At 39.0% G+C, this 26,907-nt stretch overlaps 3 protein-coding genes across 4 annotated transcripts in view; 1 reads left to right on the top strand and 2 right to left on the bottom strand.

Moving 5' to 3' along the window:
* The window catches only part of LOC132143360 (uncharacterized), a 121,464-nt gene that overhangs the window by 6,563 nt on the left and 87,994 nt on the right, over positions 1-26,907 (bottom strand). The window lies entirely within an intron of this gene.
* LOC132142976 (sodium/myo-inositol cotransporter-like) lies at positions 4,314-6,392 on the top strand. The gene has a single exon (XM_059553155.1). The coding sequence runs from the start codon at positions 4,350-4,352 to the stop codon at positions 6,390-6,392; it is 2,043 nt and encodes a 680-aa protein (XP_059409138.1). The 5' UTR covers positions 4,314-4,349.
* LOC132143359 (2-oxoglutarate receptor 1-like) overlaps positions 15,278-26,907 on the bottom strand; it is a 48,396-nt gene continuing 36,766 nt past the window's right edge. Inside the window, exon 2 of one of the 2 annotated variants that reach the window (XM_059553511.1) lies at positions 15,278-17,552. In XM_059553511.1, coding sequence (XP_059409494.1) covers positions 16,522-17,544 — 1,023 coding nt within the window. In that variant the 5' untranslated portion in view covers positions 17,545-17,552 and the 3' untranslated portion in view covers positions 15,278-16,521. Of the gene's footprint in view, positions 17,553-25,545; positions 26,872-26,907 lie in introns of those variants that run through there. The other variant, XM_059553512.1, reaches the window with a different exon arrangement.

A 26,907-nucleotide genomic window follows, 5' to 3' on the forward strand; every position in this document is an offset into this window, starting at 1 on the left:
ATTTATAGTGTGTTGCAATGCAGTTGCTACAGGATCCGGTGTGGTTGCATATATGTTGCTGGGCAGGTGCTAAAAGTGCCTGGATGGATGCTAGAGTGTTGCTATGTGGCTACTATGGTGTTTGGTCACTAATGCTTTGCTAAAGTGTTCTCAATGGTTGCCGATGTGTTACTATACTGTATGTTTATTAGAGCATTCTGTATATTTACTAATGCATTGCAGGGTTGTTGCTAGAATGTTGTGGCTAGTTACTAGGGTTTCTATGATGCTGCTAGGACTGCTGTGTGGTTTTTATCACATTGCTGGGTGTGATTGCCAAAATGTTTCTAGTGTCTTTTAGAGTGGTTGCCAGGCTGTGATGTGGTTGCTAATACATTTCTGGGTGGTTGCTATGGTGTTTGACTGGTTGCCAGGGTGTTGTTACGTGGCTATAAGGGTATTCTGGGTGTTGCTCTTATGTATGCAATGCAACTCACCTTATGTAAATGTCCTTTTTCGAGGGATTGTTCATTAGCTGTAGCACATATGTTATTAATTGTTGAGACCTACATGTTTACATTTATATTTATGCATTTGGCAGACTTACAGTAGAGGAAAACAAGCGATTTGTCCTATAGACTACATGCATATCATAATCCCAAGTTTATTAGACAGCTAGTCTAGGAAACCAGAGCAGAGGTCAAATTAAAAAGGGGGAAAAAGGATTGTGTGTGTGCAGTTGTGAGGTTAACTTTCTAAACACCGATAATAACATTTCATTAAGGTGTGCATAGATTGAGGAGGGCTCTTCTGTCATCCTCCACTACACAGTTATTTATGTTCTCAGCTCAGACACAGAATCAGTTCAAGCTAGTGTTGAGACAACCCAAGGGTTAGAGTAACCTATTTTTCTCCTCATTCTATTTGTGTTCAATGGCTGCTGAGGTCTGAAGCTGCGGTCAAAGCCGGATCTGAATTGTCACTACATCAACAACAACAGTAGCTAAACTTTTCTGTCACTTTGAGATGTCTTAATAGTATTTCAAGGTTTTGTGTTTTGTGTTGTGTCTACATAATCTATTTATCTCTTTTTTTCAATCTATATGGTTTTCTTTCTTCTTTGAAACACAAAGCAATTAGGTCGACTGAATGCATATCCAAGCTGGTGAAATGAAAGTGAATGGTGATTAAAGCACGTATTCCTTCCATTTACTGATCATTTTGCAAATGGAAGGTCAAGCCAATTGTATTGCATTGTGTGCATTTAAGGAGACATTTTGCATACTAGACACAGAATACATTCTAAATGCCAAAAATAGTATAAGTAACATGTTATTATGCTACTGCAAATATAGCCAGGGGGTTTTCACACATCCTCTGACAGCTGCTTTGGTGTTCAAGACGGTGTTTGAGCAATCAGCCGCTTGCTGTCAGCTTTGAGCACTTCTGCCCCCTAGTGCATACTGAAAGAGCCCTGTCAATCACAAAACTACGATGGCGGGGTACTGTATTCAAAAGGTGTCTTGCTAGAAATTACCACCATTAAACAAATGCACCGAATACCGTAGCATGGTAGGCTACATGTCAAGGAAAAAAAAAATTCACATGGCACCATGTGTCCCCTATGTACAGAGCTAGACAGCATTGTTTCGTATTTTATAATTGTATAATATGCTAGTTTAGATTATGATAGTCTACACAACAGAGCACTAAAAAGACTGTGATGATGAGTTCACTTTAGTGTTGTATTTTAGTCTTGTGAACGTTTATGGTTCAGCCTTGACCTACATAGTCACACCTGGCCTCTCTACACGTACAAAAAGATCTTTATCTAGTCATGTACTAAGTGTCACTCTATCACTAAGCTTCTGGGTGGGTGCTCTTTCGTTGTCTTCTTGCAAACTTGTGAACTGAAAGACGATGTCGCCATCATCTGACGATGATTTGTATTCGCAGTTATAGGATAAATGTAGCAAATCCTTGTTAAGGTACTACATAAAAGTCTGTAAGATTGTACATTTTACACCCTAGTCTACATAGGCTATTAGAAACAGTAATAATAGTATAGCTATTAGTTAAATGCCAGATAGTATGTATTAAGCTATGACTCTGGATAATTGATTTTTAGAATAAAGATCACGGTTCTCCCACGAGTCTGAAAACAAAACATTAGACAAAAACAAAATAATATATAGGCTAAATCACTTGGGTACATTTTTACAAAATGTTTTATTTGTTGTTATAAAAGCGTGTAAAATGTTATAAATGAGCCTATAAAAAATTAATAATAATGAAATTAATTAACTTGATTCGATCGTTTTTGAACAGTCACCGGTTGCTACCTACTGAATAATATACATAAAGGCCAATACAATCTGAAGCGTAATGAGATCCAAAGGTCAGTTTCTCAGATCCCTGGGTGTGATCATAGTCTATCTCTAATGGTTTAGCCTATGCTTAACATATGCTTAACATCTCATCTTCTTTAACTTTTTTTTTCTAAATTGGACACCTGATGGCTTTGACCTTTTCCTGTCCATCTCTGTGTTTATTTGGCACTCAACAATCAACAGATTGTCTCTCGCTCACGCTCGCTCTCTTTCGGACGCACTCGGTCTTTCTCGCGCATTTTCGGTCTCTCTCGCGCATCTACTTTTGTCCAGCCCGGCGCGTCACACACGGCACCTTCTCAACAAGAAGGGTGAAGAAGATGAAGAGATCAAAACGTTTGCATGCTGCTGCTGACTTTGAGTCTGAAGTCAGTCAATTCAAATAGGCTATTTACTATAATACCTTATAGTGACTATTTGCTGTAAATCCAAATAAACTGATATTGCGTACAACACTTCTTATCTAGGCTATTTTATATTTAGTTCTCAGCAACCAATTATAATCTGCCTCTGCATTGTAAGGCGCAATAGTATATTATTGCGTAATTAAGCATACAGGGGCAAATTGTTAGCTATAGACTGAAAAATATTCTAGGCAACCTTTTTTCATACAAAGTGCATAAAATTCAGTAATCCTAAATTCTGACAAAACGCCAGAGACATTTAAGTCATTATAATTCGCATCGCTATTTGCAATGGTACGCCAGGATACAAGCATTTTATTGGACATTTACCATTCGTACTTACTAGTTAAGTGGAGCACGCTATAGCGTCACTGCACCGTGGTAAAAGCCGCGGGCTGGAGGTTTGATGACGTCATGGGCGCGCGGGGGTGGGGGTCTCTTCATACACCGGTTCAAGTCAAGAGGATAGCATCCCTGCTTTTTAAAGACTTCGGTAAGTATGATGAGTTTTTACCGTTTAGAAATAACATATCTAATCTAGTTTTCCGTGTGATTTGGTGATTTGATTTAGCTGTGATTATTATTGTGCAGGGTGTTACTTTGTGCTCATCAAGTATAATTTAATTTTTTTAACGTTCATTTGTGCTTTTGCATAATGATGGTACCAAGTGAAGATGACAGCTAACTCTGATAATAACTTTTTTTAAACATTACAATTTTCAAATGTTTATTTATAAGTGTAAACACTTACAGTACATGTACGGTAACTGTTTAGATGCACCATTTTTCATATTAATTATTGCTGTTGTTTTTATAATTTTTATTATTATTTGTATATTTATTTAGCAGTTAAATTAAATGACTCTCTCTCTCTCTCTCTCTCTCTCTCTCTCTCTCTCTCTATATATATATATATATATATAAAAGCTCAAATTAATGTAGTCAATCAGTTAGGTCTATTAAGTCCATCAAACGATTTGCATAATAATTTGCATGGTTTAAACAAATGCTTTAAAGTAGTTTTATTCACAGTCAAATTAAAATACTTTCTGCTGTTGCCCCAGAGTCTTTAGACTCTGAAATCACACTTAGGATGGCAGGATCAATATTTTCTCTTCACTCACATCACTTTTCTTCATTTTTACTCAATGTCTTGAATCAGCTGGGGTTTTGGTGACTTTTAGTGGGTTTTTTTTAAGTCTGAAAAGGAGAAATGCCATTACAGTGATAAATGAAAAGGACAGTGTTTCATAACTTGTGACACTGTCTGCAGACATCCGACCTAAATAGAAGTACTCAATTTTTTTTCCTGGCCTGTACCATGCTTGCCAGCAGCTAAATGTTAGAGAATTGCGTTTGCAATTTAAAAGGTTGTGGGTTCAATTACCAGGGAACTCACATACTGAAAAAAAAAGTATAGCCTGAATGCACTATGTTTTGGATAAAAGCGTCTGCTAAATGCATAAACGTAAATGGGGTTAGTGTTTTTTCAAATCTATTTATCTTCTCTCTTTCAGAATTCATTGCTATATGTGGCCCACTGAGTTGTATATCACGTTCCACCAACAATTAAAAAATGGCATCAACAATGGAAGCAGCAGATATCGTTGTTGTTGCCATGTACTTCATTCTTGTCCTGGCCTTTGGCTTTTTTGCGATGTGGAAAGCAAATCGAGGTACAGTGAGTGGATATTTCCTTGCTGGTCGTTCCATGAACTGGATGATGATCGGTGCATCGCTGTTCGTAAGTAACATCGGCAGTGAGCACTTCATCGGCCTCGCTGGCTCAGGTGCAGCAAGCGGGTTTGCCGTAGGTGCTTGGGAGTTCAATGCGATTCTACTGCTGCAGCTCCTGGGCTGGGTCTTCATACCCGTTTACATCCACTCAGGTGTGTACACCATGCCGGAGTACCTGTCCAAAAGATTCGGCGGGAAGCGGCTGAAGGTTTTCTTCGCGTCCCTAACTCTGCTCCTCTACATTTTCACCAAGCTCTCAGTGGATCTATATTCCGGAGCGCTCTTTATCCAGGAATCTCTGGGCTGGAACCTGTACGTGTCCATAATCCTGCTCATCACCATGACCGCCCTTCTCACGATAACTGGCGGCCTGGTGGCGGTTATCTACACGGACACTCTGCAGGCGTTCCTCATGATATCGGGAGCACTGTGCCTGATGGCTATCAGTTTAGTTAAGGTCGGAGGTTTCGAGGGATTACGCACAAAGTACATGAACGCCTCTCCCAACATCACTGCCATTGAGTTCGAGAATAACATCACCTACTCCAATTCCTGCCATGTGCATCCTAAGCCAGATTCGTTTAAGATCTTAAGGGGTCCTTTGGACAAAGACCTGCCGTGGCCTGCTTTTCTTCTGGGCCAGACTCCAGCTTCGATCTGGTACTGGTGTGCTGATCAGGTCATAGTCCAGAGAGTCCTGGCAGCTCGAAATATTGCCCACGCAAAAGGGTCAACCCTGATGGCGGGCGTCCTGAAAGTCCTACCAATGTTTATCATTGTGATTCCAGGGATGATCTCCCGTGTGCTCTTTGCTGATGAACTTGCTTGCATCGGTCCAGAGCACTGCATGCAAGTCTGCAACAGCAAAGCCGGTTGCACTAACATTGCATATCCTCGCCTTGTCATGAACGTCATGCCCGTAGGTCTACGAGGCTTGATGATGGCGGTGATGCTCGCCGCTCTCATGAGTGACTTGGACTCGATCTTTAACAGCGCCAGTACTATCTTCACCCTTGATATCTATAAGATGGTACGTCACCAGGCTTCCTCCAAAGAGCTCATGGTGGTGGGACGCATGTTTGTGATCCTCATAGTGGCCATTAGCATAGCCTGGGTCCCCTTCGTCGTTGAGATGCAAGGTGGTCAGATGTTTCTCTACATTCAGGAGGTGTCGGATTACCTCACGCCACCCATTGCTGCACTCTTCTTGCTTGGTGTCCTTTGGAAACGTTGCAATGAGACTGGTGCATTCTGGGGTGGAATTGTGGGCTTCTTGCTAGGAGCCGTAAGACTCATTCTTGCCTTTGTTTATAGAGAGCCGGATTGTGACACGACCGATGACCGGCCTGCTTTCATCAAGGATGTTCATTTCATGTATGTGGCAGCTGTGTTGTTTTGGGTTTCGGGGCTCGTGACGGTAGTCGTCAGTCTTTGCACGGATCCACCGAGCAAGGAACAGATTGCTACAACTACTTTCTGGGGACTGCGCAACAGGAATCAAACCGAGAAGAGCAAACTTCCTCAGCGTTCTGTAGAATCAAAAAATGAGAAGATAAAGAATAAGGTGGAAATCAAACCACCATCTCAGGTTATTCAAACAGGGCTTGAAATACTTCCAAATGGCCACTTGGAGTCTCAACATACCCACAAACAACAGGGCATTCATCATGTAGGTGGAGATAAGGGACGGTGTGTGAAATGTTTGGAGTGGTTTTGTGGATATAATCAAAATTTAGAGGAACCAGATTCGCCTTTTGGAGATGAAGACAGGAATTTTACTGAAATGCTCAAAGAACCTCCTAAAACCAAAATTATCCTCAATCTCGGTCTCTTGATAGTATGCACACTTGGAATTTTCTTGTTTGTATACTTTTCATTGTAATGCTCAAAATAGTAACCATCGATCTGCAAAAATGTTATATTATTGATATTCTTATAGATTATTTTAAACCCCATATATCTAATGTGTAATTATGGTTGCAATTTATATTTCTCAGTAGTGTTTTGCACTGAAGTATTGCATAATGTACAATTCACATTGTAATGCCAAGTATTACAGATTTTTAGTGCTGGTTGCCAATGCACTGCCAATACTGTTCAGTAACATGTCAGATGTTCATATAATTAATACTCCGTTATTGCATGTAAAAGGCTAACATCTAAAAAAAATAAGAATCATCTAAGTCAAAATGTGTCAAATCTAATAAACATTTTTTTAATGTATTTCTTTTTTTGTTAAGTCACATGTCACCTCCACATCTAGTGTTGATTATATCAAAACCACATGAATCATAAACCACATGGTATTTCCTTTAAGGAATTTTCCTGGTTCAGAACCAGTTCAGCTCAACTGACAGCATTTCTGGCCTAATGTTGATTACTACAACCATAATTAAATAATAAATCAATTTCCACTTCTACTTTTTTCTTACTGTTAAGTCCCTACTTTTTCTTGTAAAATCTTGGTTATGATGGACCATTTAACAGATTAATAGAAGTGAATGTGGCCAAAAGTTTAGCCACCAGTATCCGTGCATGTTAACATAAAAAACAAAATAATAATAATATTAATAATAATAATAATAATACAACTTGCCAACGCTATTTAGGTAAAAACAATGATTTAAACAGCTTTAAAGAATAATTGTCATAGTTCTGCCTAAATTTGCCTAAATAACTTCCATTATAAGTGCCTTAGAGTAACTTTGATATGCTTTTGTTTCAATTTTGTTTTCACTGAAAAATAAAAATGGGAACAAGTGAGTATCTTTTTTTCCACAATTTCCTCAAATTCAGGTGATGGAAAGATCCTAGAAAATGATTATTTGGTGGGGTTTTTTTTTTTTGTCTGTGCATTTATAACTCCATTAGAGTAATGCAGGCTAAAGTCTGAACTGACAGTGTATGTGATAAGTCTATCTCCCCACTGAAAACATGTCTACCCACCGCTGACCCCATTTAAGAAATCCATAGAACTGTTTTGGTTTTGTTTGTAAATGCGTGTTTGTCATTCTTTAAGGTCACTGGAATAATGTGGGCTAATTAAAAACTCTTGTCCAAATAATAAAACATTCAAATATTTAACTCTCCGACCTGAAAATGTACACTTTCCCAGTCCATGTTAGCATAGAGACTGAAATAAAATCATTTCGGCACGCTTTTGTATTTACTTGGCTTGAGTTCTTCAAAGCTGGTTAGTTTTTTAGCAGTAAGATGGTGGGTATTTCTGTATTCAGGTCTTTGTGGTTTTCTTTCTTTGGAACCTCACCTATGTAGATTTGTGGGTTTTACTTGTTCAATTGCACTGAGGATGACAACCACTGGAAACAGCAGCAGATGCAACTGCAGGTTTTCACACAGAGACGGTGAGGGATCCTGGTGATTCGTATAATTTCCTAACAGATTTGAACTGCCATTTATCATCTGACCTATTCAGTTTTTTTATTAATTACTTCCCGTAAGTGATCTCACATGACATTTTCATGCCAACAGAGTTTTGCATCAAATGCCACACAGTTCTCTTGCTCTATATTTATATAGGTTTGTTGATTTTGCATTTTTAGACAGGTTTCCCCTGTCTGCAGAGCTAGGTTTATTAAGTTCACTTGCGCTACAGTCTGTTAGTCAAGTTGACTTTGGTTAGCACTTTGGCTGAAAACAAGTCAGTTGTGGTTTGGCTGTATCAAGGCCAGTCTGTGTGAATGTGTGTGCATTTACAGGCAACTCTGAATTCCCAGAAGTAAGAAGGGTGTACTTCATTTCAAATCAGAGTAGTGTGAGTATTGCAAATTTGGGTGTAGAAACCACTCATTTAATTAGCCATAACAAAAATGCATTCCATATATATCATTGTTTACATAACTACTCTTAACCCTCTGATGCTCTTCAGTCACTTTTGACCGAAACATTTTCTGTTGTGAGTTTTTAAAAATCACACCTTCATTGGAATGGTATGAAACTTGGTGACATTTATGGCATTTGGAATGTAAACAGACAAAAACAATTAGGGCATGAATCGAGCAGGCTAAGGCCTAGTCCACACGGACACGGGTATTTTTATAACCGGAGTTTTTCCTCCTGCGTTTAAAAAAGAAATCCCGTCCACATGAAAACGCCAAAACATGCTATCAAGCGTTGTCAAGAGCATGCCACATTAGCAGGCGGCGATATAACCCAAATTGTAAAGTCACCTTGGCCAATCAGAAGCAGTCAGCAGCGCACAATCTGACGTCAAACACAGCAGATAACGGCGCACACTGTGACGTTGCAAGGCAAAAACCCCGGTTATACTGTCCACACGACAACACTGCAACCGGCGTTTCTGAAAATGCTCACCCTGGCCGTAGTTTTCAAAAATGTTCGGTTTCGGTGCCCTGAAACTGCGTTTTCGTGTGGACAAAAGGCCGAACCGCGTAAAAAAAGTCACGGTTATAAAAATACCCGTGTCCGTGTTGACAGGGCCTAAGTGGTTGTAAAAAAAACTAAAAAATTTTTTTAAACAAATTGGTATTGCCAAAATGAGTTAGAAAACTGAAAAAAAAGAGTCTGAAATCAGATCAGACCCAGAAGGATTAAGCTCTTATAAAACATTCCTGTTCATTTCTGTTACATTTTTATAGAATTTTGATGCGTTGTGTAACAAAATGCTTTCTGTGTTTCAGGTGTGACTGTAGTAATAATAATTCAAAAACTGATGCTTCACATCAGCATGTCAAACCCCAAAACACTAAACCTTTCAAAAAAGTTATCTTTGAGAATGTCTAAATATATTCAAATCTGCAACTTAATAAAAATGTCTATTTATGTCTAAAATCAACTTGAGAATTTATAGGCCTTTTAAATAGAGCTATATAGGAATCTAGTGGCTAAACCAAGGAAATGCAGACGTTTTTCTTATTTTACTCCCACCAGATGGCCCTAATCTGGCTTCAAAACATGGATTTCAAAGGCATTATCTCCATCTAACATGAAATACTGCCTGAATTGAAAAGTAATATAAAAAATGCAACAAAAAAAAACTTTTTTATTTTCAATGGGGAAAACAATGATCATTAATTATTGCATAAACATAAATTAGTACCATGAAATTATCTCTAAAATTGCAGGTGTCTGGTCACTTTTGACCATGAAGAGCACAATGTGACTCCCAAATAAGGAGCACCTGACTCCATGGAGAAAAAATAAATCAATTCCTAGCACTATATTTTTAGTTCCTCCAGGCATCAAATGTCTCCAGTCAATGTTGCCTAAATGATCACCGACCTGCTGTGAACTTTCACTAAAGATTTTAGTTTTGGAATTAAACAGTAGGTGACATTTGATAGGAGAGAGCAAATGGGTCTGAAGAGCAGTATTGTGTTTTATTTACTGAAGTACCCAGTGAACCTGATAGGCCTGTTCTAGTTATCATACATTTTTGCATAGTTTGTCATTTTAAGTTGACAACTGGTAAATTGCTATCTGATTTTAAAACCTGTAAACAAAGTATATTTTTGGTAATGTTTACGTGTTGCTTAGCATCGTTCCAAAACACTCTGTGACACTCTTAATTTCCACATAGTCTGATAAAGTAACGCCATAATTTTGTGACATTAAATTTTATTTTAAGCAGTTATTTGAACTATACAGATATAAACACATTCAAACATTTAGGGTTGGTAAGTTTTTTTTTTTTTTTTTTAAACAAAGGCTCTCCTACTCACCAAGGGTGCATTTATTTGATCAAAAATACAGTAAAATTGTAAAATATTAAGATAATAACTGTTTTCTATGTGAATATTTGTTAAACTGTAATTTATTTCTGTGATGCTCCGCTGTATTTTCAGCATCATTACTCCAGTCTTCAGTGTCACATGATCTTCAGAAATCATTCTAATATGCATTTTAATAAACATTTCTGATTATTATCAATGTTGAAAACAGTCGTGCTGCCCAATATTTGTGTGGAAACTGTGATACATTTTTATTAGGATTCACAGATGAATGGGAAGTTCAAAATCAGCATTTGAAGTAGTTTTTATAACAATGCAAAAGTCTTTTACTGTCCCTTTTGATCAGATCTTCTTAATTCATTGGCAAATCTTACTGACTCCAATCATCTACAATTATCTCTACATGTTGCATAAAAAAGCAAACTACCCATAGAGCTCTGATGTCAATTATTATTCCTTACACCTTTCTAGAAGTGTGTGAACTGGTTTCAGTCCATCGCGTGCCAAATGCACTTGAAACCAGGAAATAGAACAGTAAATGCCAGGGAAATGCAAAAATTAATACCACTCTATTGTGTGACGTTATGAAACAGCTTTTGCGATCTTGTTTCCACGTAGCAGTAAATATACAGGGGATTTCTTAACTTGAAGTACAGTTTGGGGTTTTAAAACTTTCAGTGTTGATAAAAGACAGCTAATAATTATGATTGTTAATTTGCAGCCAATAAGATCTCTTTAATTTTACAGTTGTTTCTCCTATAATGGCATTGATTGGAGAGCAAATTGAGTCTTCTTGATAAAAAAAGATCTCAATAATCTTACTTTTGTTTTTTGTTTTTCATTTGCCCAAGATACCGAAAAAGAATTTGTATGTACTTTTCTAAATGTATTTTAGTAGAAACATCTGAAATCAAGTTGATGTTTAATGAACCTTAATCTCAGAACTGCATATGTCTTCTGAGTTACGAAAGAGAAGGCTTGGTCTAAGAAAGTTCTTTGAAGATAACTGACGTTTCTATTCTTACCTTATTCACAGGTAGATTGAGAAACATTTGTTTTTGTTGCGTTATTGAGTCACACTGTGAAGTGTCAGAAGTCAGCGGTGTGTCAACTTTTATGATGGCTTTTATGATACAGGTTGCAAAACTTGTCTGAGATGCAAAAACTAAAGTCATGATGCGCAACCATGTCAACATGTCAAAACATAAAATGCATGATTTGCAGATCTAGAGAATGTGACTTTTTAAAATATATAATTGTGTGGTTAGACCACTTTAGACTGTGCATTCAGCTGATTACGACTAAGGAGGTTTAATTACGATTAATACTACTTAATCATAGTAAAATCACTTCAACTTATTAGACTTTGAGTGTCTTGTTGCTTTTATAAAAATGTTACATTAAAATAAGAAGTTACATTAAAAGTTATATACAAGAAGTTAAACTGATTACAGTTTTTCTTGATTGCTAAAACATTTTAGCCAGGCTTTTGAACTAACATTTCAAAACCATAACGCCATCTTTCAAAAAGCACACCCGTTTCCCTAAGCTATAAACACTATTAACCTGTTTTGACACATGAATCAGATTTGTTGAACTGTCACTGCAAAACGTACAAATCCCTTCATTTCTCATTGTCTACACCATGTAGTCATTTAGAAAGAACTAGCATTCAATATTGTTCACTCAAGTCAGCATAGCTTGAGCTCAATTAGCACACAATTACCCATGTGCAAACACTTAAACAGTCAAAATTGAACACACATTGATCATATCCTTCTATAAATAGATAAAAGGGCCTCTTTTGGAACAATGGAATTATGGCGAAATGAAGGAAGAGGACGAGGAGGAGAAGGATGATGAGAAGGAGGAGGACAAGGACGTTGACCAGGAGGATGAGGACAAGGAGGAGGAGGACTTGGTGAAGAATGAGGGAGAGGATGAGTTGAAGGATGAGGGAGAGGTGGAGGTAGAGAAGGAGGAGAACAAGGAAGCAAAAGGGCAAGGAGACAAGCAGCCTCGGAGGAAATTCAAGCCACTTTAGTTGACCATGTCCTTGTCCATGGTATGACCAAGAGGAAGGCTAGGCAATGTATACAGCCAAAGTTGAGTCGCTTCACCGTTGCCTCCATCATCAGAAACTTCAGGGAGGAGAGCAGGTAGGTGTACATACAGAAAGACTGATCTGTAAAGTAACTTTTGAGTTCCATATTCTGTGCTAAGACAACACATACACTTTTGCACATACAGTAAACCGGCCAGCTTGTTCCCCATGCAATTATCTTTGTGGATGAGGCTGGTTTCAACCTGACCAAGAGAAGGGGGAAGAACATAATTGGTCATCAAGCTATAGTTAATGTCCCTGGTAAGCGGGGAGAGAATGTCACTATGTCTGCAGCTATAAGCCAACGAGGGCTACTCCACTGCCATGCCATTCTACGACCCTATAACACCATGCTACTCCTTGCTTTCCTTGACGGTCTAAGAGAGCATATGTTCCAGCTGGACCTCAGGGAACCAGCAAAGTCAGTGCAGCCTCACTACGTTGTTGTTTGGGATAACGTCAGCTTCCATCACGCTGCTCTTGTTCGTGACTGGTTTATCAATAACCCAAGGTTTTCAAACATCATTCTGCCTGCATACTCTCCCTTTCAAAACCTGATAGAGTTTTTTTCAGCATGGTGGTGGAAAGTGTATGACCGAGAACCTTATCTCCGAGTTCAACTCCTCCAGGCCATGGAAGACGCCAGCCTAGACATAACCGTAGATGCATGCCAGGGATGGATCAAGCATGCACAATATTTTACCCCCGCTGCCTGGCTAGGGCCAACATAGCCTGTGATGTGGACAAGATTCTCTGGCCTGACCCAGACCTAAGACGGGATGCTGAGGCGTAATCATTTTTGTGTGTTGTATTGTGTAGTACTTGAATGAATAAAAATATGCCATGAAATGGCAACATAACTTACCAGTTTTGGAAATGTTGTCTTGAATTTATCTCACCAGTGTGTAAGACTGTTGTAGTGTGTGTGTTTTTGAGGGCTTGTGTGTGACGCCTGAGGGAAAAGTTTGTTTTTTCAGCAAGAGTGAATGGTTTTGAGTGTAGAGCTTAATTTTGAACTGAAAATAGGTTGTTTGGGGAATTGGGTGAGACGTTATGGATTTGTTTACTGTTCTGAGAATGAGGCCTAGTTTCAGGTTATGTGTTTAATCAATCGAGAAAAAACTGTAATAATACAAAAGGGGGTATTTAGAAAAATGTATATTGTTTACAATGAAAGTTAATACCAGTGTTAATTTAGATTTTTTTTTTTTTTGTATGTTTAAATATTTAAAATTCTTAATTTTTATATTTTCGGTTTTCAATTTAATTATAATTTAGGTTTTAGTTATTTTTCTTTTATTTATTTTTTATAAATGTTTACATTTAAATATGAATTAACTTTTGTTATGTGCTTGTTATTATTATTTTTTAAATATGTCTATTTTTGCTTTTTTTATTTCAGTTTTAGCTTTTCTGTTTGATAAATTTTTGTACATATTTGTATAAGTATCTAATATTTATATTTTATTCAGCTATAGTTTTGTTTTGGTTGACAATAACAGTCAGTAGGGTCCAGTGTTGCTTTGGGCCACAATGTTTTTTCAAAATATTGTATAAGTGTGCGTGCCTAGTCTTGATAGTCTTTCAATGAAGCACACAGCTTTTACTGTTAAACCAGAAACTTGGGAAATCCCTACTGTTCTGTATTCACTAACCTTTTTCTAGCCATTTAATTGCCTTAGAGACTGAACTAGTATTGATTTACAATAAATGTACAGAAGTTGATTCTTCCTTTTGTCCGGGTTTGACGGTTAGTAGAGGTGTTTCCTCATTGTGTGAACAACAGATGAAATCTGACCTGATTGATCTGAGATAATTAATTCAAGGTGAAGTTGTTGAGGAACTTATTTGATTTCACTACAGAAAAAAAGTGAATCGCTTCCACTAAAGTGATGACTTGCCTTATTCAAGGGTTAGATCACCCAAAAAGGAAAATTAGCTCATGATTAACTCCCAAGGCATCCTACAGTAGGTGTACAGTATATCTAATTGATTGGAGTTATTGTAAAAAAAAATGTCCTGTCTTTTCCAAGCTTTAAATTGGCAGTGGGTGCGTGTTGTTTTTTTCGTGTATGGTTTTTTTTTTCAACAGTCCAAAAGAAGTCCAATAAAGCTCATCCATCCATAATAAAACATGCCACTTACAAAAACGTATCGATTCACTACAGGAGGCCTTTTATCACTTCAGAAATGCAGTATGTTCATGTCCTTTGTTGTCCTTCTCAGTTGCTGAGAGGTTGATAAGCTCTTTTGTCTTTTTAGTCATTAACAAACTGCAATATCTACAAAATCCAGGTGCTAGAATTCTGTGTGGGGTTATTTTAGGATTGCTTTAACAATATTATTCATTTTATTTCCGCATGGTTTGCTGTTTATTTATTGTATTTAAAGTTTGCTATTTTCTCTGTTGTTATGTTTGCTTGTAGAGCACTTTGAGAAAGCAACTTTTAAAGGCACTATATCAAATGTATTATTTTATCATGAGGGTGAGTAATCATAATTTTGGGGTAAACGAACCCTTTCAGTGCTTATTACAAAACAAAACATTATTATGTAAAACACTTTATTATTCGTAATCTGCCATATAAAACGTGAATGCAACAAAAACCTCTTATGATAATTACACACCCTTATTTGCTTCTCAGTAGGTTTTGACCGAGATTCACATTTCCTCTTTCTTTACTGTAAAACAATGCATCTAAACCATTAATAAGCAGGAAACTGGTGCTGTTTTTCCAGGCATGCCTTTTTCTGATGAAATCTGATAAACCAGACCTACATACAGGCATGCGTATGTAAAACATCAATTGAGCAACTAAAGCCATTGACGTTCTGACTAAAATAGCACTCTGTCGAGTCAATTGTGCAATGCAGATATCATTAAAACTACTTTATTTTCAATGTTCTTATCTGTTTTGAATGTACAGTACTTAGCAAAAGTAAATGCAAATGTAATTTAAGTGACTTTTATTGCTGTCAATCTTGTATGACAAAGGAACATAACACCATCATCAAGTCAAGACTGCCACAAACACAGAGACCATTACATGTACAACTGCAATGAAAGGGCTATTTATTTTTGACTATAGTTGTTTGTTCTGAATTGGCACATTTGTGACCCTGGAGCACAAAAGCAGTCATAAGTAGCACAGGTATATTTGTAGCAATGGACAACAATATATTGTATGGGTCAAAATTATTAACTTTTCTTTCATGCCAAAAATCATTAAAATATTAAGTAAAGATCATGTTCCATGAAGATATTTGGTCAATTTTCTACTGTAAATATATCAAAACTTAATTTTTGATTAGTGATCTGCATTGATAAGAACTTCATTTGGACAACTTTAAAGGTGATTTTCTCCATATATCGATTTTTTCAGCCTCAGATTCCAGATTTTCAAATAGTTTTATCTCTGCCAAATATTGTCAGATCCTAACAAACTATACATCAATGGAAAGATTATTTATTCAGCAGATGATGTATAAATCTCAATTCAAAGATTTGAATGAGTTGTTTTTATGCTCCAGACTCCATGGTCACATTTATGTTTATGCATTTGGCAGACATTTTATTCCAAGCGACTTACATTGCATTCAATATGTACATTTAATTCATTCATACATTCTCGGGAATCGAACCCATGACCTCAACACACCAATAAAACACACTGTATAAAGCCCCTTGAGGCTGAGCATACTGATATAATATTAAAACACTTAAACAGCTTTTAGGTAGGTCTGGTGCGTAAATAATGGAAAAAGCATTGCAACATATGCATTTGCATCTTCTTGCAACAAGAAGTAATATGATCATATTTCATATTTCCATCTAGCTTTCATTGTATTTTTCATTTTTTTTTATATAAAATATCTATTTAGTCATTTTAAAAACCTTATCAAGTTTAAATTATCATCCAATAATTATGTATTCATTTCAGCTTTATTTTAATAAACAAAAGGGATTTTTTAATTTAATTTTTAATATTAGTTAACAATAACAAGTGAATAGGGTCCAATGTTGCTTCTCCAGAATATCTTCTTTTTGCATTCAGTCATACAGATCTGGAACAACTTGAGTCAATGATGACAGAAAGTCATTTTATGGTGGAGTACTCCTTCATATGTCGGCTGTTTCACAGAGCCTTTGACTTTGGCTCATCGTTTACTGTACATTTCAAACACCATCATGAGTCTCAGCTGCTTTGGTCATGCATGATCTTAGTTGTGTGTTTGCTGATCACAGCCACTTCAACAATCTCTTTAGTTTTCGACATGAGCCGATCAAATCTGAACATTTCCACAAAGGCCTGCTTAAAACAATCCCCTGATAACGTATAGAGTGGCAGGTTGATAATGATGTTGACTGCAGCAATCGGCCTCGAGATGATATAGGCTGCATGAGCCCAGCGGTCCAGCATGCAGTTGTTTTCTGGAGTGAGTCTCGTGTAGATCCTCCAAGCCCGTAGCGCATGAAAAGGGAAAAAGCACACAATGAAGCACGTCAGAATCAACACAATGAGCCGCCTCGCTCGAACCCGTTTCTTGCTTTCTTTATGAGGACCCTGCTTTAGCTCCTTCATGATGCGCCAATAGCAAAGACAGACCACGACTAGAGGAACCAGATATCCAAGCACGGTCAGCACCCAACTGTAAGGCCACATGAATTCTGGGTTGTTGCTTGCAAGATCCAGGCAGTAGGTTTTGTTGTCCTGCTCCTTTATTTCAATTTGGTTAAAAATCGGACTTATTTCTGCGACCGCCACAGTCCAGCCCAGGATGCATGCCAGCGTTCCCCAGCGCTTCTTCTTGATACTGTGTGCATGCATTGGATGCACGATTGCCACGTAGCGAAAGATGGCCAGACAGGTGAGGAAGAGGATGCTGCCGTAGAGGTTGAAGTGGAAGATGAAGCGTGTGAAGCGACACATAGTGATGCCCAGCGTCCACGAGTCGTTTTGGCTGTAGTAGTAGGTCAGAAAGGGCAAGGGGATCATGAAGAGGAGGTCGGTGACGACAAGGTTCACCATGATGATGGTGCTGCTCTTCCAGGGACGGACTTTAACCACATAGACCAGCAGAGCGGTGATGTTGCCCACCACGCCTACGATGAAGATCGCACCGTAAAACACGGGCAGATAGTAGCGCTTCATCAGATCGTCCACATCGGTACAGTTGTCAATCGTGCCGTTGTTCCAGCCGTAGAAAAGGTTGCTCATGGTTGTTCCTGCAGCAGGAATGAAGAAAAATTGTTAGAAAGCTTGCATGCAACATTTGTCTAACTGATAATTCCTGGTTCGGTTTGTTAGACCTGATTTCACACAATACCCTCATAAAGGTTATTCAAACAAAGCTGTCTGCATGCCGTCTCTATTTAAACAGTGCTTTTCAACACGTGTGAAATTCCAAGATGGTCTGAAACTGCTTTGGAGTAATAGTTATTTAACATTTATTTTTATATGTGAAATATGTATTAATTTTAACAACTACAATAATAATACATTACATTTAATTAAATTTAAAATAATATATATATATATATTCCACCAGGAAAAAAAATTATATCAACTTCAGTTTTTTTTAGACTATTTAGAATAATTCGTTTTTCACTTGAAATCATGTTACATTTGGATTAAAACTTTTTATTTTCAACAGCGTTTTTGTCATATTTCCTGTGGAGTTATCTAAACCATATTATCAGTAAGTTATTTATATTATTGGTCAACTTATTACTTAAACACAAAATTGTGGAAAATCTTTTGAAGAATTAAAACAATATATACATTATATACATATACATATATACATTAATAATTCAAAATATATTCAACATCCTGTGCAGTTTTGCGTTTAAGTAAATGTATTGCTAGATATGACAGTGACAAAAATACTGAGATCTAAAAACACAGTTGGGAGTAAATGAATGAAGACTTACGATGGGCTCTGATGCTTCAGATTCAGTCGGTGGTTCCTCAGTGAAAAGGACTGCTGTGATCTCATAAACAGTTTAAAACCACCGAGCTGATCCTTCCTCTTCTACGGAAGAGTTCCTGGTAAATCTCCTTTGCAGATCTTATTCATTTGCATTCTTGTGTGTCACATCCGTACACCTGCATTGAACCATCTGCCGACTGACACACAGTAGGCCTGCAATCCGTGAACACACGGGAAAATGGGCGGGATTTACAGTTACTGCCTGACAGGTGTGATCTCATTGTTATGATACTTGACTATGGGAAAGTGTGTCACTGGTAAATTCCTTTGCTGTCAATGCTGTATTAACATGATACACCTATGAACACCTGTTTAGAGATGTTTTAGCACTCCTCCAAGACCGCAATAATTCTTGTGTCATGTGTCATCTGGGTTTGCATGCCAGTTTTGATAAAATGATCATGTGCGGGAGGCAGCAGTGCAATTATCAGCTTTACAAACACTGTGCCAAGAGAAATAAATAATGCATCGTCTTAACACGTATTCTATCCATCCTTAACAGAATCTACACTATCAAAAAAAAATAAGATCTGGTACTCATCAAGTTTCAGAATATCCAGTGTTTTAAAAACAAAATTATTGGTTATGCGAATGGCAAGGGAACATTAAGGGTATATAATGTTTCACTTTTTTAATGTTTTCAGAATGTTCTGATTCTGTTATAAATGCAAACAACCAGACACATTTGAATGAACATTCTCTTAATATTACTATAAGAACATTTATTCATAACCTTGCCGGAACATTCCCTCTCAGCAAGATCATACTTATAGTCAGATTAATAGTAAACTGAAAATGATACAGCAGAGGTACACATATATTATTTGTAATGGATTTTGAAGGATCAAGTCTGCATCTTAATTGTCCTTTTATTTTAATATGAAATGGCGCTGGCAACATCAAGGTCATGGGGTTGATTCCCTCAAAATGGTTCAAGAAATTATTAATAAAAGTTATTAAAAATGTCCAGCTTAAATGTTTCAGAGAAAAAAAAAAAAAACAGGAATGATGGATAAATGAGATAAGATAACTTTTTTTCTTTTTTCTTTTCTTTTTTTTTTTTTTTGTCTGGTAAAGTTTTGAGCTGTGCATACCTTTTGATTTTATGTTAATTTAAAATGGGGCTGGCAACACCAAGGTCATGGGTTTGATTCCCACAGAATGCATGACCTGATGTACTGTACTGGATAAAAGCATCAGCAAAATGCATACAATGTAAAATTACCCACACTTCACACAGAAAATAATGAATTTTTAAACAACCCCATGAAACTGAAAATGAGTTTGTGGTTTTTACCCAGCTAAAAATAAAAAATAAAGTTTTTTTAACATTCCCATTAAATTATGAAAACTTTATTTTATTTCAGAATTTTCTCTGAATGTTCAAAAAAAAATTCTTCTTTATCCCCCTTTTTCCTCAACGCAGAAGTAAGCATGTGGGTGAGACTTCCGGTCCATTAGCCAAATAATAAATAATGAGGAGAATAACAGCGTGCAGTAAACTGTTTGCAGCACAAACCAGTGTGCTCTTAATTAAGATAACAGATTAAAATAATATGATTGGACACATCAATTGTCAATATCAACAAGCAAAACAAACTGTTTTGAACAGCTAAAAATAGCTGGACGCAAATGAGAACGGAAACTTTACCCATAGAATTTACAAATGCCGTTGCTCATTTTTACGTCAGGAAAAAGGTGGATTGGAAGATTTGATGATTTGATGATTTGAGTGTGATGCATTTAGCTAACTGCAAGCACTGGGTGATAAAGATGTTTGTAAATAGCAATATGAAGTGAGAGATTGTTACTGTTACTGTAGTAGACAAGCGTTTGTTAACCTCTAGTGGTTGATGATGGAACTGCAGGACAATCGCTAGAGAGAGAAAAGCTAATGCGGGTCAGACTCAAGTTCACGATATTAGTATGAACATAAACACAGCCACATATACTCACTGTCTTCGTTTTCAACATATTGTGTGTGTGTGTGTGTGTGTGTGTGTGTGTGTGTGTGTGTGTGTGTGTGTGTGTGTGTGTGTGTGTGTGTGTGTGTGTTTCAAACTAAACCAACTCATTTGTTATTATTTGCTATTTAATGCAGTGACATTTAGGGATTTTTACAAATATAACTTTGTGTCCAAATACATTTTGGGGCAACTACGTTCTTTAATACAAAAGGAGTCATTAAATTATTTGTCATTAAAATTATTATTATTCTTCATTTACTGAAAGGTTAGAGCAGGCTAAAACAATGTTGTTTTACTGGACTTCTAGGGTCATGGTGCCTAATTGCACATCTATTTTCAGCAATACTATGTGTGGCGAGTGTGGGGGGGCCGAGAGCCATGGGAACGGAGCGAGGCCGGTGGAGTGTTTGGAAATGAGCGACACCTGCTCGACCAATCAGGAGATGGAAGGATATAAAACAGGAGCGACGACAGTGAAGGACGAGAGAGGACCAGGCCTGGATTTAATTTGTGTTTGGTTTTTGTTTGTGCGCGGCGGTCGTCCGTGAGGGGCTGCCGGGCTGTTTTGTGTTTATTTTATTATTAAAGCTGTCATTTTGATTGTCCGCCGGTTCCCGCCTCCTTCTTCCCATAACTATAGAGTTTGTATTGTTACACTATGTTTAAGTGGTCTACTTGTTTTACCCACGTAGCTCAGTCCACAAGGACAACACAACATAAATAACGTTGGTTGTTTTACATAAAATCATTCCTCGGATCTTAAGTTTTATCAGAAGAGGGATAATTAAAAGTTTGTGTTTTATATGTAAAATTACATTGTTGACCACACTTGAAATTACAAAAAGGTATTTGACTCAAGTAATGTATTTGTGGTGGAACCGACAGATCTGCCCTAACCAGCATGTTATGCAAATTGGGAGGTCTCTTATAGACCAAAAATGAATTGCAACTTGGGATCGCGCTCAGCAATGTGCAAATATGGTGATATGATGATCCTTGTAAGAGCGTATTACAATCAGTAGGTTTATGATTCAGGCTAGTTACAAGTCCAGTTTCTGTTAGAATCACATTAACATCTAATAAATGTATTTGATCTAGCGGAGCATCCACTGTAAATGTCAAAGCATCACTGCTTGCATTAACTAATTCATAAAACTCTGCAAGCTGAGATTCTGTGCCGCTCCAAATGAAAAAGATGTCATCTATATAACGTTTCCACAAAACAATATATTTCATAAATGGATTAAATGCTTGATTGAATAGAAACTTCAGACACCCCACAAAATAGGGATGCAAAACTTCGATCCATTTTAGAGCCCATGCTAATTCCAGAAATCTACAAAAAGAAATCCGATCCAAACAAAAATTAGTTATGAGTAAGCACAGGTTTCATGAGATCAGTTAAACAAACAGTATTAGGGACCTGATGACCACGTTGATTTAAATAATATTCTGCTGTTTGTAAAACTGTTAACATGAAAGGCTTTGTATGATCTGGCTTCTCAGTACTTGACTGACCTTTTAATGCTTTACTCATGTCATAATCTGCATTCTTCTCTGAGTGCTCTTGGTTTTTCCCAAGACACGGCTTCGTTCTAGGGTGGAGTGTTAGGAAAAACACAGATTCATTTGCAGGTAACAGAAAGGTTTATAACACTCTCACTGCAAATAGGGAAAAACAACTAGAACACAAAATAGTGATAGAGAGAATGGTTTCAGGAATCCACCTCCTGATATGAGAAGGGGCTTAACATTCTTGGAGCTTGGCCAATACGAGTGGGAGAAGTTAACCCCCCCCCCCTCCCTCCACCCAAAAAAAAGTGCCCAGCATGGGACAGGACCGTGCGCACCCCGACATCAGAGGCATCCATCTCAACAATGAATTTCCGTTCAAAATCTGGGAGACACAGAACAGGAGCAGAGATGAAACGGGACTTAATATCAAAAGCCTCCTGAGCCTGTACATTCCATCTGAACGGTACCTTAGGTGAGGTGAGTGCTGTTAAGGCAGCAGCAACCAGGCAAAAGTTCTTGATGAATTGTCTATAGAAGTTGGTGGCCACTCAGCCACAGCCCTTACCTTAGCTGGATCAGCTTTGATCCCCTCCGTCGAGATTATATGCCCCAAGAATGGAGCATGTAACATTCACTTCTTCGCCTTGATTTTTAAAGTGACATTACATACAGCCAAGTATGGTGACCCATACTCAGAATTTTGTGCTCTGCATTTAACCCATCCAAAGTGTACAAACACAGCAGTGAACACACACACACACACACACACAAACCGTGAACACACACCCGGAACAGTGGGCAGCCATTTATGCTGCGGTGCCCGTGGAGCAGTTGGGGGTTCAGTGCCTTGCTCAAAGGCACCTAAGTCGTGTTATTGTCGGCCCGAGACTCAAACCCACAACCCTAGGATTAGGAGTTAAACTCTCTAACCACTAGACCACGACTTCCTCCCAATTGATGAACAGCTGGTTCTCCAGCAGCCGTTGTAGCCCCTGACAAGACATGTTGAGTGTGGACCTGCAAAGAGGGAGAGAAGATAATAATATCATCAAGGTACACAAAGACAAATCTGTTCACCATGTCTCTCTACACATCATTCACCAGGGACTGGAAGACAGCTAAGGTGTTAGTAAGCCCGAAGGGTAGGACCCAGAATACAAAGTGTCCAGTTGGGGTGTTGAATGCTGTCTTCCACTCATCCCCCTCAAAGGCTGACGACATCAAAGGCAGAGGATACCGGTTTCATATAGTGATGTCATAAAGGCCCAGGTAGTCAATGCAGGGTCGCAGGGAGCCATCCCTCTTAATGAAGGAACTAGCCCCAGCAGGTAAGGAAGAAGGCCAGATGAGGCCGACATTTAAGGATTTATGATGACCCTTAGGTGGAGAAGTGCCTGGGAGGAGATTGATGGCACAGTCATACAGCTGATGACGGGGCAAGAATGTGGCCTGGGACTTACTGAAAACCCAACAAAGATTGTACTACCCCTCTGGGACCCTGGGGACCTCCTCAACCTGAAAAACAGAAGACACGGAGCCAGGAGACAAGGCAGCACCCAAGACCACAGAATTGCCAGACCAATCAACATGAGGGTTGTGCTGCAACACCCAAGGGTGCCCTAGGACAACAGGAGCACCCAGGGAATCTAGGAGGTACAGCTCAATCACCTCACGGTGATTGCCAGAGACAATAAGACTTGGAGAAGGAGTGGAATGGGTGATGGAGGAGATGAGGAGACCATTAAGGGAGTGGACAGAGATAGGCAAAGGAAGGGGAATGGCAGGAATACCCCACAGAGCAGCAACAGAGGCATCCAGGAAGTTGCCTTCGGCACCTGAGTCAACCAGTGCGGAACAGGAATGGAAGGTATCCTTATACTGAACAGAGACCTTCAGCAGGGTACATGAGATGGGGGAGTCGAGATAAGGAGTAGCATCCACCAGGATCCCCAGATTACTGATGGGCTCTGGCTTTTAAAGGACACTGAATAGCCTGATGGCCTGGCCTCCCACATTACAGGCAAAGGCCTCGAGTGAAATGATCCTGCTTCTCCTTAGAGGTCAGACAATGACGCCCCACTTGCATGGGCTCTGGGTCTGTTGAAGGAGACGATGAGGTGGAAGCAGCACTCAAGGCACCCTCTTCCAACATCCAGGGGGATTGAGCTGTCCGTCGCTGATGTTGACGTTGAATACACCCCTCCACATGAAGTGCCAGCTCCACTAGGGTGTAAAAATCATGAGGCAGCTCGTGAGTTACTAATTCATCCTGGATGTCGTCATCTAACCCCTCCTGAAACCTTGCACATAAAGCTGCCTCGTTCCAGTAACATGCAGCCACCAGAGTTCTGAATTGGATAGAATAATCCATAACTGAAAGTCTGCCCTGACACAGTTGCGCCAACTGGGAGGCTGCCTCATTGCCATGAGCAGAGCTGTAAAATAGCTTGATCATCTCAGCTCTGAAGTCCTTGAATGTGGCACATAATGGAGCACAAGAATCCCACACAGCCGTTGCCCAGTCCTGGTCCTTTCCTTTCAGGAAATTTGAAAAAGAAAAAGACGAGAACACTGGGACAGGAAGGCCTGGCAGAAGTTGAGATCCCCGTCATATGGCGGCAGACTATTAGTATGGGGTTCAGGCTCAGCATGACACGGAGAATGGCCAAAAGTAGCAGATGATCTGCTGGCTGAAGCTTTCCGTTGGAGCTCTTGTATCTGGACATCGAGATCTGCATCTCAACCTCCCTTGAAATGGTAGTTAACTGACTGGAATGCTGTCCCAGAATGAATGCCTTGTTGACTCATTGCAACACTGACTTGGACTGCACCTGCTGAATCCATCACTGGTCACACCGTTCTGTCAGAGAAAACATAGATTCGGTTGCAGGTAACAGAAAAGTTTATTACACTCTCAATAAGTGCATTGCTTCAGGTTTATTGGTGTGTGATCCCTGCGCGCACAGCGTTTTACATGGGGTTCCCGTAGCATCTTAGCTAAGACGCAGTACGAGAGAACTCTCGTAAGAGAACGTACTCGGTTACTAACGTAACCTCGGTTCTCTCTAGAAGAGGGAACGAGTACTGCGTTCTCTGCCGTGCGTACGATTCACTCTGGTTCGCTTCGGCGATGAAATAAATCAGGTGAGTCAGCATTTTCGAGCTCCTTTTATAGGGTTGGGCCACACCCGTTTCGGCGGGAACATTGCATCAGCCTGCGCTCGATAGGCTGTGCACTTGCCGCAGAGCAGCCAATGAGCAAGCGAGCCGTCTCGCCTATGGCTGTGTGCTGCTGCAAATACGCTTTACAAAAATTCTAAATTAAGGATAATTTTTTGCTTCAGTATTTCGTGAAAAGAGACTTTTCCCGTAGTGTCTTAGCTAAGACGCAGTACGAGAGAACTCTCGTAAGAGAACCTCTTATGATAATTACACACCCTTATTTAAATCTCAATAGGTTTTGACAAGGATTCACATCTCCTCTTTCTTTATTGTAAAACAATGCATCTAAACAATTATTAAGCAGGAAACTGGTACTGTTTTTCCAGGTAAGTCTTTTTCTGATGAAATCTGATAAACCAGACCTACATACAGATATACTTATGTAAAAAGTAAATTGAGTAACTAAAGGCATTAACATTCTGACTAAAATAGCACTATGTGTCAATTGTGCAATGCAGATATCATTCAAACTACTTTAGTTTCAATGTTTTTATCTGTTTTGAATGTACAGTACATAGCAAAAGTAAATGCAAATGTAATTTTAGTCACTTTTATTGCTGTCAATCTTGTATGACAAAGGAACATAATACCATCATCAAGTCAAGACTGCCACAAACACAGAGACCATTACATAAGTACATGGAACATGCCTTTGTATATTTGTTTGTTTACATTAGGGCCATATATTTTTGACTAGTTGTTGGTTCTGAAATGAAAGTGAAAGTGAAAGTGCACATTTGTGACCCTGGAGCATAAAAGCAGTCATAAGTAGCACAGGTATATTTGTAGCAATAGCCAACAATAGATCATCGTTTACTGTACATTTCAAACACCAGTGTTAGTCTCAGCTGCTTTGATCATTTGTGTAGTTGGTCGTGGGTTTGTTGATCACAGACATGAGCCAATCAAATCTAAACATTTCCACAAAGGCCTGCTTAAAACAATCCCCTGATAACGTATAGAGTGGCAGGTTGATAATGATGTTGACTGCAGCAATCGGCCTCGAGATGATATAGGCTGCGTGAGCCCAGCGATTCAGCATGCAGTCGGTTTCCCGATTGAGTCTCGTGTAGATCCTCCAAGCCCGTAGCGCATGAAAAGGGAAAAAGCACACAATGAAGCACGTCAGAATCAACACAATGAGCCGCCTCGCTCGAACCCGTTTGCTGGTTTCCTTATGAGGACCCTTCCTGAGCTCCTTCATGATGCGCCAATAGCAAAGACAGACCACGACTAGAGGAACCAGATATCCAAGCACGGTCAGCACCCAACTGTAAGGCCACATGAATTCTGGGTTGTTGCTTGCAAGATCCAGGCAGTAGGTTTTGTTGTCCTGCTCCTTTATTTCAAATTGGTTAAAAATCGGACTTATTTCTGCGACCGCCACAGTCCAGCCCAGGATGCATGCCAGCATTCCCCAGTGCTTCTTCTTGATACTGTGTGCATGCATTGGATGCACGATTGCCACGTAGCGAAAGATGGCCAGACAGGTGAGGAAGAGGATGCTGCCGTAGAGGTTGAAGTGGAAGATGAAGTGCATGAAGCGACACATAATGATGCCCAGCGTCCACGAGTCGTTTTGGCTGTAGTAGTAGGTCAGAAACGGCAAGGGGATCATGAAGAGGAGGTCGGTGACGACAAGGTTCACCATGATGATGGTGCTGCTCTTCCAGGGACGGACTTTAACCACATAGACCAGCAGAGCGGTGATGTTGCCCACCACGCCTACGATGAAGATCGCACCGTAAAACACGGGCAGATAGTAGCGCTTCATCAGATCGTCCACATCGGTACAGTTGTCAATCGTGCTGTTACTCGGGCTGTAGTTAAGGATGCTCATGGTTGTACCTGCAGCAGAAATAAAGAAAAAAATTGTTAGAAAGC

Source organism: Carassius carassius, chromosome 7 (assembly GCF_963082965.1).
Source record: "Carassius carassius chromosome 7, fCarCar2.1, whole genome shotgun sequence".
In the NCBI taxonomy this organism is placed as follows: Eukaryota; Metazoa; Chordata; class Actinopteri; order Cypriniformes; family Cyprinidae; genus Carassius; species Carassius carassius.

What these genes read in the sequence shown, in the direction of transcription:
- LOC132142976 (XM_059553155.1), top strand. Translation starts at nt 4,350, where the DNA reads ATGGCATCAACAATGGAAGCAGCAGATATCGTTGTTGTTGCCATGTAC.